We start from the raw sequence: 10,957 nt of genomic DNA on the forward strand, positions 1-10,957 counted from the left end.
GGTGCTTTGTGCAAAGGAAATAAAGATATCCATAATACCGTTATTACCCTCCCATGCTTGGACTAATCTTTCAGCTATTGTGTTCTAGATGGTCAGCTGCTGAAGAAAGAAAAAAAAATAAAACAAAAAACCTCTAACTAGGAAAATACTTGAGAAATATGTATATGATGCAACCTACACAAAATAGTTCTCTTACTATGAATCATGGTAACAAGAAAATGTTTCTGGAAGAATTTTGAAGGACTCACCACCACACTAATCTCTACTCTACTGTGGAGTTTTCCTTCAGGCAAACATTCCTTGCTAACACTGCGAGTCACCTGAGAGTATATACTTGTGTAATACTGAGAAAGGAAGGAGAAGAACAAAATTCTTGGTGTAAGACTCTTGCTCTCATGGAACAACGCTCTACTAAGGGTTACTAGGACAACAAGTAAAGAGCCAGCAGGTTTGGGTTTGTGTGTAGGGGGACAATGCTAGTTACTACAGAGGTTTCACAGACCCAGAAGGAGAAGGAAGTATGGTTCCTATGAAATTTCTCAGCACTGTGGGTGCTCTGTTTGGGCCCCAAATTAGATCAACATAAAACATGAGCTCACAAAGAAAATGAAGTTTAGTTAGAAAAAGAAGAATGCAAAAAAAGAAATTTAACATGATGTCAGTGCAAATAGACAGCACAACTGAAGAAAGTAGTCAACTACCCATAAAACTGAACATTTTCACCATCTTTTGCCAGTGTCAGCAACTGCACTAAGAATTTCATATAACTAATGAATCCATAAAAAGATAGTATTATGCTATGTAGGAAACAAGCTAACAGAATGACAATTACACACAGCATTACAAAAACATAGAGCATGAACTGCAATACAACCTCATGCCAACTTGCCAGTGGAATTAAACGTTTCTTCTAAGGCAGAGTTTTCTCAGCATACAGTAAAGGCTAGGCTGCCATTCACAAGTTATAAGGGGGACAAATCCATATTTTTTGCTTGAAGTAATTTTTTTTTTTTGTTGTTGTTGTTGTTTTGATTTTTTGGGGGGATGGGGTGGGGGGGGAGGGGAACTCAAATATAAATTTGCATCTTATTCCTAGAAATAGAATTGAAAATGCCTGAATGAGAGATTTCCTGTTGAATCTCAAAGGAAAATGACCAACTGTTCAAAAGCAGACATAAAAACAACTAAATCTTTTGCCACTTCCTCTTGAGAATAAAGACATTTCCTCTATCATATCAAGCAATAATCCCATGACAAAATGAAATTGCATAAAACCATTTTCCAATGGCATCTAAGAAGGTACATTTGTATATTACTAAAGTGAACTTAAGGAGGAAAGCTTACTTTGAAGGAGAATCTCTGTTACATAAAAGTTATAGAAAACTTTTTTCAAAGTCATTTTGTATTTGTCTTTCATCTTAAGATGTAATTCATTTATTTTCTGTTTATGGTTAAAATCCTCTGTATTTGATATCATAACCAATTATGTTAAAAATAACTAAGTGTTGAAAACAAAGGATTATACTCCACTTCAAATGGGAAAAAATGTCAGGAGAACATAAGGAATAATAAAAAAAAAAAAAAACAGCTTAGTTTAAGTATTCCTGCTATTAAAACATCATTTTGTTTTGGAAGAGTATGTGAAATAAAGCAATTCTTTAAAATTTTTAACAGTCTCACAGCAAACACTGGTGCTGCTTTAAATTTTCAGCATGTTTTTAAAATGCTATCAACAATGCTTTAGGGTGTGTGTGTGAAAGGAATAAAGGAGACTTGTTCCATGCAGGAAAAAAAAAAAAAAAAAAAAAAAAAAAGCCTTTTAAAAAAAACCGTTTCGAAAAAGCCTTTTTAAAAGCCTTCTCCACTGGTTACTTCATTTCCCTTCATAAAGATTCTAAAAACTGCAGGTGAATCTTTAAAAACAAACAAACAAACAAACAAACAAACAAAAAAGCAACCTCATAAAACTAAGATTTACATGCAACAATGTATATATAGTATATTCTTAAATGATTTTTCTTGCTGAAATGGACTATGTTACTCTTTCTTCTTATATCTGGTTTTGGTTGGGTAAAATAAAGCTGACATTTATTATAGATACATAGATTTTAAAACAACCTCCATGGAATTTCTTGGCAAATAGCATTAGTTATCAGTCTAATACCTAGCACTACAGTATATTAACATCAGCCTTCTTGTATCTGAATACTCTTTTAATTGTATAAAGAAATGGTGTTAGACCAAAGAGGCATTCACAGCACAAAGTAAAGTTATAATACACTACTACTAATCTTGACTACTGCCATTTCAGATTCCTGCACCGTCTTCAAAATTGTCACTCCTATCTTACGGTCTCAGAGACTATTATAGATGGAAATAAGAATCAAACAGTCTCTGCAAAAGCAACAACATACATGCTATTAGCAAAGAGACAAAAACCGTTAAAAGTTTACTGACTACACAAATTGTTTCTCAGTAAATGGAACACATCCTATAAAAATACAAGTGTAAAATATCAATATATGCTGTTTTTAATGTTAGGGGGGAAAAATAGGAAACTACTGATGAAACTACTGTAAAAGCAAATAAACTATTGTATTTTTTGTTGTTGTGTTTCTGAGGATGAATTCTTTTTTGCATGTAAGTCAGTATTATCTGTAATGATATAGCAGTTAAGTGCAGCTGTTTCTCTGATACAGATTCATTCAGTAGGCCATCTGATCTTCATAGATTTAAAAAATGTTTTATATTAATAAGCTTTATAATTGATTTTTCCATAGAAAACATACCATGTTTTAGTGTTCAGTGTTTATCTTGTTGAAGCTTGAGATATAAAAACATAAATGCAGTACATTCAGTAAATTGTCTTCTCATTGGAGATCTTTCTAACTGATACTGAAAAGCTACAGTAAAACTTAATAGCATGGCACTGCTCAGTAGAGTCAAATACATCTTTAGTTTTTCCAGTAACCAGTGTTACAGACTGCTAATATACAGCTTCTCTTATCACTAAATAACCAGCATACATACATACAGACATACTCCAAATCCTGCAATAACATGCAAAGACCAATATTGCAATCTTTGTGTTACAAAAACAGATCCTCAAAAATAATAATAATAACAAAAAAATAACAATAAAAATAAAAATCTGAATCTATCCCCTTAAGGGTGTAAAGCAATGAATGACAGCAGATCCCTGATGACAAGAATGAAACTGTTTTATGCAAGATCCAGGAATTTTCTTTGGACGAATACATTTTCTGTTCTGTGTGACAGAAGGAAATTACTTTAGTAATCTAATACATATATTGAATAAAATAGGCAGTATCTTAATATTTCTCTCTCCATGACCACCCCTTATTGTTAAATTCTAAAGCCTAAGAATGAGATACGATATATAAAGGTCAGTTTCTTGAATATGACTTTCTACTCAGCAGCTGTGAACTCTGTAGGAAGCCCTGAACTGCATTAAAATCCCACTGAAACTGCCAAAATGAGTAGAAGCTTAATAATGATATATTTTGGTCAAGAACCTTCTATTTCAGTTAAATAATACAAAATAAGTATATGACATAAATGATATGTTGTGGTAACAGGGTAAACTAACCTTTTTCTAAGGCTGGAAGATTCCAAGCTAACACTTACTTAAGTAGGATTACAGAAAATTTATTTGTAAGTATAAGTGAACTTTACTGAGAAGAACTAGCTATGCTAAAATTACAAAACCACCTTATTGAACAGGTTAATTATAGGTTTATTTAGAATCATAGAATCATAGAATTACTCAGGTTAGAAAAGACCTTGAAGATCATCAAGTCCAACCGCAGCCTAACCAGTAGCCTATCTCTTAAAAAACAACCACAAAACAACACCACAACAACAAACCTCTGCTAAATCATATCCCTGAGTACCACATCCAAAAGGCTCTTAAACACATCCAGGGATGGCGATTCAACCACCTCCCTGGGGAGCCCATTCCAGTACCTAACCACCCTTTCTGTAAAGAAGTTCTTTCTAATATCCAACCTAAACTTGCCCTGGTGCAACTTGAGGCCGTTTCCCCTCGTCCTGTCACATGTCACTAGTGAGAAGAGACCTGACCCACTTTCACTGTAAGAACCTTTCTGGTACTGGAAGACGGCAATAAGGTCTCCTCTCAGCCTCCTCTTCCTCAGACTAAACAGCCCCAGCTTCCTTAGCCTCTCCTCGTATGGCTGCTTCTCCAAGCCCTTAATGAGCCTCATTGCCCTTCTGTGGACCTGCTCCAGTACCTCCATGTCTTTCCTGTGCTGAGGTGCCCAAAACTGGACACAGTACTTGAGGTGAGGCCTCACCAATGCTGAGTACAGGGGCAGGATGACTTCCTTAGTCCTGCTCACCACACCATTCTTAATACAAGCCAGGATGCCATTGGCCCTCTTGGCCACCTGGGCACACTGCTGGCTCATATTCAGCCGACTGTCCATCAGCACACCAAGGTCCCTTTGCGTCTGGAAGCTTTCCAGACACACCTCCCCAAGCCTGTAGGGTTGCCTGGGGTTGTTGTGACCAAAATGCAGGACCCGACGCTTGGCCCTGTTGAAACTCATTCCATTAACCTTGGCCCATCGATCAAGTCTATCCAGGTCCCTCTGTAGTGCCCTTCTCCCCTCAGGCAGATCAACACTCCCTCCCAGCTTAGTGTCGTCTGCGAACTTACTGAGGGTGCACTCAATCCCCTCATCCAAATTATCAATGAAGATGTTAAGCAGAAGCAGCCCAAGCACTGAGCCCTGGGGGATGCCACTTGTGACCGGCCGCCAACTGGATTCCACTCCATTGACCACAACTCTCTGGGCCCAGCCATCCAACCAGTTCTTCACCCACCGGAGCGTGCGCCCATCCAAACCATGGGCAGCCAGCTTCTCTACCAGAATGTTATGGAGGACAGTGTCAAAGGCCTTACTGAAGTCCAGGTAGACCACGTCGACAGCCTTTCCTTCATCTACTAAGCGAGTCACCTTGTCATAGAATGAAATCAGGTTAGTCAGGCAGGATCTACCATTCATAAATCCATGCTGACTGGGCCCGATCCCTTGGCTGACCTTTAGTTCATCCATGATGATACCTGAGATTATCCTTTCCATAACCTTCCCAGGCACCGAGGTGAGACTGATGGGCCTGTAGCTTCCAGGATCATCTTTCCGGCCCTTTTTGAAGATAGGCGTCACATTTGCCAGCCTCCAATCCACCGGGACATCCCCAGTCAGCCAAGACTGCTGAAAAATGATGGAGAGTGGTTTGGCGACCACATCCGCCAACTCCCTCAGCACTCCAGGGTGCAACCCATCCGGCCCCATGGACTTATAAACATTCAACTTTCGAAGTAGGTCCAGAACCATCTCATCACGGATCACACAAGGTTCATTTGGTTCCCTCTTCCCATCTACCAGTGCAGGGGGCTGCGTTTCCAGGGAGTTACAAGCATAACTATTGAAGACCGAGGTAAAGAAGGTATTAAGTACCTCAGCCTTGTCCCGATCCTCAGTGACCAAGTTGCCCTCAGAATCCAACAAGGGATGGAGATTTTCCTTAGCCTTCCTCTTGGCGCTGATGTGTTTATAAAAACATTTACTATTCTCCTTGACCTTAGAAGCCAAGCTCAGTTCTTGCTGCGCCTTGGCCTTCCTAATTTTCTCCCTGCACAGCCTCACTACAAACCTGTAATCCTCATAAGTAGCTTGCCCACTCTTCCAGAGACTGTAAACTCTCTCTTTGTTCTTTAGATCAAGCCAAAGGTCTCTGGTCAGCCAGCCCGGTCTCCTCACCCGTCGGCTCATCTTTCGCGATTTTGGGACAGTCAGCTCCTGCGCCTTTAGGACAATTTCCTTAAAGTATTCCCAACCTTCCTGGGCTCCCACACTCTCCAAAGATACCCCCCAGGGGGCCCTCTCAACCATAAATTTTACCATTTAAATTTTGCAATGGTTGTAATCTTTAGGGCTTAGCATCTATCCTCCCATGAAATTTGGTATTCAAGGTAAAGTTATAAGATAGTTATAAGAATGGATATCTACACATTCTCTTTATCTTCTCTTCTAAAAGCTGGGGTAGGAGAATCCCTGAAGAAGACACTATTAAATAGTTTCTTAATTTATGTAAAAGACAGAACTCCTTCAATTAATTGCAACAAAACTTTCAAAACATCAAGCCAGTGGAAGCCTGTCTACATTAGATAATAGATTCTTTTACCATATTCTATTATGTTGTTCTACTATTTTTTCTTCTCTTCTCCTTTACTCTTCTTATCCTCTCCTCTTCTTGTCCATATCCTCTTCCTCTTTCTTACCTCTCCTCTCCTTTCCTCCCCTTTCTCCCCTTCCCTTCTCCTTTCCTTCTTTCTTTTTCTCTTCTATCTTTTTTCCTTTTATATATACATATACATATTATGTATTTATTCTTTTATATGTATAAACATATATATATATTAGTGAGAAACAAAGCTTATACTATCTTACAATATACAGCCACTTTGTTTTCTATAACATTTATTTTCCCATCTTGTCACATTAACCCTATGTATCCCTTTTTTTTACATTCTTTCTCAATTAGATTTCAAGTAGCACAGAAAGGGACATACGAATCCTCAGACTCACAAAAGAAAGATACTGGTAAGAAAACAAAGAAACAAACTAACAAAAAATCCCCAAAAAGATAAAACCCAGCTTTTCAGAAGCTTTATGTCAGTTAAATGAAGTGACATGAGATGAATTTAGGAATGTTTGAAGAAAATAATCCTGTGTTCTCTCATGACCTAGGTCTCCAAAGGTGGCCTGGGAGGGCATAAGAAAGTTAGAAGCTTTCATTAGAAAATGAGGATAGAGAGAAAAATTATGCAGAGGAGACAATATGCAGATGTGTGCCATCTTGGAAAAAAGTAGTCAAAGACAGAGGTTGATTTTGGTCACTCTGAAGAAAAACACCTGTGAACAGGTGTTTAAGGAATACTCTAGCAGAAGACAATGGGTACATATAAGATGAAAAGATGCATACAAGCTATGTGATAAGTAATATTTTCTAAGCAGTAACTAAAGTAAGATAAGAAAAAAGAAATATTAAAACACTGCTATACTTCTAATGGAGCCAGACAACCAACACAGTTGAAAAGTGAATGTTTATCGGGAAACTGTTCATTTATTTTTTTATGTTACAGTATCACAGAATTTTCATGACAGTTGTTGAACACTATCAGTCTATTTTATAAGAATTTCATAAGTGCAATGTAAGAAATTTCATAATAAAAATAAATGGAGTGTAAGGAGAAAAAGGCAGTTATGTATATGTACACATATACATATGTGACAGCTGATGAAAAATGTTCTTTCTTTTTTCTTTTTCTTTTCTTTTTTTTTTTTTTCCTCCAAAGGAGAATTAAATGGAATATTTTATTATAAGCAACAAAAATCAGTAGTTTCCTGCTAAAAGTTTTACCTTTGCCTTTAACTCAAGAAGACAAAAAATCTCTCTTCATTTTGTGTTACCATTTCAAACAAAATCTGAAGTGACAAAAACTGAACTGTTACCATCTGTACCCATCTTTGCTTTGATAGTTACTTTTAAGAGACATCAGTGAGGACCGCTGCTGAAAGGCAAGGTCCCAATCCCCAACCACAAATGTTCCCACCAGCTCCCTTTTTCTGGCACTAGAGCTCACACAGCCATGTGGTGAGCTAGTTCAGGGAATTGATCCAACTGAAAATAGCAAAGAAAAATAAAACAATTAGTTTTCAGCTAAATCTATTTCCTGAGACAATCCTTGAACAGCTGCACATGTGCTAGTGCCAGGATTGGCACAAGAGAAACAACAGGAATGCACAGCCAAGACAGGGAAATGACCTACAGTGATCACCAAGCTGCAGCCTTAGAACACTGCCTACGCTAGACCATGAAATTCAATAGCTGAGTTTTTCAGCAATTCTGTTTCAAAATGAATAATTGGACTAGTTAGAAACAAAGTAGCATCTCTAAAGTTGAGTTTTTGACGGTAATTTTTGACAATTCCTAGGGAGAACCAATGTGAGTGAAGCTTGGTGCTGATCTAAAGTTGGTCACATTTTAATCCTCAATATCTGAATTTGTAAAAAATAATGTGAAATGAGAGACAGAATGTATAGGGGCTCTTTATATAGGTAAACAGTTCTGATAATATTGATACCAAGCATTCAATCATTTTGCACATCTTCACAATGCTGGCTGTAAATGCTTAAGATCACTTTCTGAAGACTATTTGAGTTTTTCAGTTATATTACACTGCAAGAAGAATCATACCACCATCAAAACATGCTTAAGACATAGTAAAGCTGCATTTTACTGGAAATTATACTACATTGCATGAATTGCAATGACATTCATCATTTATTTCCTACACAGCTTTGCAATGACATTCATCATTTATTTCCTAAACAGCTATTCCAACGCATTTTTCTGTAGTACAACAGGAAACGATTGTCAAATTCATGCCAAATACTAGTTTTCTTTTTTCTTTTTTTCTTTCTCTCCCCCCCCCCCAATGCTGCACGTCATTACACAAATTTCCCCATCTGATCCTTTGTATATCCTTATAGTTAAGAAAAATTTTTCATTAAGAAATATGAAAATATACTCCCACATTTTTTTGACTGCAACAATAAACAAGATCCCTGAGATGCTCTTCAAAAGAATTTATTTCCATAATTTGTTGAGAGTACACAGACCTTTTGATATCTAATGAGGTTATTTTTCTGAACAGTCCAAACTCTGATCACCGTTTAATTAAAAACATCAGTTGTATTTCTCTATTGCAAAATTAGGTATTCATTTTTACCAATTCCTGTCAAGACTCTAACTATATCACACATTTACAGGATCTCTCTAGTGAGAAGTCACACGTACTAAGCAAGTGCAAATTCTTTAATTCATAAAAAACAAACTTAGTGGACTGCAGTTTCTTCTTTGAGGTCTGTTAGGGTCCTGTTAACACTTAACAACACAGTGCATAATTTTTTAATAACCCGAGGAGCTTTTAACTACAGAGTAGATGGATAGTGGTGCTTTAAAACTGAAAGTGCTGTATCATTCAACCACTGCTTCAAGTATGTGCACACACAATCTGCTCGACTCATATCTTTACAAAATATTGTTAGCAGCAAAGGAGCCACTTTGCTGTTCTAGTCATTTTACACAATGGACTTACTTTACCATGGCTTTATCATACAAAAGTGGCATCAGCATGGTGATACATATAGGGATAAGCCTAGAGAAACAAAAAAACATGATATTTTTGATAATTTGAGAACTGAGAAAATAAATTACCTCATACTCCTGTGAAAACTTCAAATTGTCATTTGCTTTCAATCTTTCAATATGATCTGCAAGTTCCAAGATAGGTATTGGGGGGTGACTGGCCATACCTGTTGGAAAAGAAAGAACCAAACTTCAAATAAATTACAGTGATGAGAGCACTACAGAAATCAGAAAATATAGTAATTAGAATGGCTAGAAATGTATAAATAGTAAAGATGTCATATGTGAGAGGAGCAGGCAAATAGTTTGGTTACTCAAAGCACGACATGCTCTGGATAGATGAGCCCTGAAGCCAAATTAAAAGAAGTCACCAAGCATATTCCCAAAGCTAACATTCCTAGTGTAAAGGAAAAAGTTACTGTGAGATGAGCCAATGAGGTTAGGTAGGCATGGAAAAATGAGACAGTTAGACCTGATGTCGACCTCTGCTTTGAGTAATGACTCTTAGTGTCATTTAAACTTCTTCTCCTGCACTATATGAAATGGAAACTGCATTGAATTAGGTGAGGAAAGATGAGCTGAGAACAGACACTGAAAGAGCCCTAAAGGGGAAAGAATAGTACTTTGACAGAAAGCAAAGTGACTTATGCATAATCAAGAAAAACGAACTTGAAGGATGAAGGTTACCAAGGTAACCGCAGACACCTGAACCTGCAAAGGAAATGGTACAAAACAAAGAAACCTCGAACCAACAGAAAACTAACTTATAAGTTAATGTGAGTAAAATGAAATGGATAGCTTGAGGATTAATAATGATGTATCAAGGTCTAGAAGACTGACTATGTGTTCTGACTAAATTAAAAATACTGAATATATTTTATGAAATTTTGAGGTTACTGACATTCACATGCAAATACAAATGACTAGAATAGCATGCATCATTGCTTTTAGACAACGGTCACTGAAGACAAAATCAGACATCAGACAGTTAGAGCTTCAAAAATGTTTTCACTAGTAGCAGATTGTAGAAGCAGGGGTTGTACAGTTTAGCTGGACAAACATACTGACTGCACTAGTACCTTAATACACGCTTTATCTATAACCCCATTTATCAACCCCCAAGAGTACCTACAATCTACTTCAGGTGTAAACATCTTTGTCTACTGATGAAGATACTAAGTAAAAATAAAACTAAGAGCTGGGAACAGAGAAAGATATGGGTAAGGAAGGGAGTACAGGGACAGCAAGGCAAAAGAAGGACAGAAGAGATGTGGGGCCAACTAGCATAATCTGCCAGCGGAAGATCTGACAGGCAAAAAATTTGTGAGCATCATTGTTTTAATGTGTGTCTCCATGACCCTCATCCAACTGCTTACATTCTTCTCTTCATGCTTAATTGAAGTGAGTTCAATTGCTTGTGGGAAATCAGAGCTGGCTAGAAAAAAATAAACTAGTGAACCCCAGAATCTCTTGAAATTACAAAAGGAAAACAATGATGATTCAAGGGGGCTCAAGCTGGGAAGCCATGTTGCACAATGTCATTTGCTTTGTCACCGTGAATTTCGAGAACATGCCTAAGACAGTTAACTTGCATTTCCTATAATGTAACTGAAAATGACCATGCGATTTCAACACAGTCACACTACAGTTTTTCTTCCTTCCTTTCTTTCTTTCTTCTTTCTTTCTTTCTTTA

General features: G+C 37.2%; 1 protein-coding gene across 24 annotated transcripts in view; it reads right to left on the reverse strand.

Moving 5' to 3' along the window:
- The window catches only part of PTPRD (protein tyrosine phosphatase receptor type D), a 1,083,558-nt gene that overhangs the window by 74,509 nt on the left and 998,092 nt on the right, over positions 1–10,957 (reverse strand). For all 24 annotated transcript variants that reach the window (XM_072360023.1, XM_072360013.1, XM_072360012.1 and 21 more), the window contains one exon: positions 9,334–9,431. In XM_072360023.1, coding sequence (XP_072216124.1) covers positions 9,334–9,431 — 98 coding nt within the window. The remainder of the gene's footprint in view (positions 1–9,333; positions 9,432–10,957) is intronic.

Source organism: Excalfactoria chinensis, chromosome Z, assembly GCF_039878825.1.
Source record: "Excalfactoria chinensis isolate bCotChi1 chromosome Z, bCotChi1.hap2, whole genome shotgun sequence".
Classification (NCBI taxonomy): domain Eukaryota; kingdom Metazoa; phylum Chordata; class Aves; order Galliformes; family Phasianidae; genus Excalfactoria; species Excalfactoria chinensis.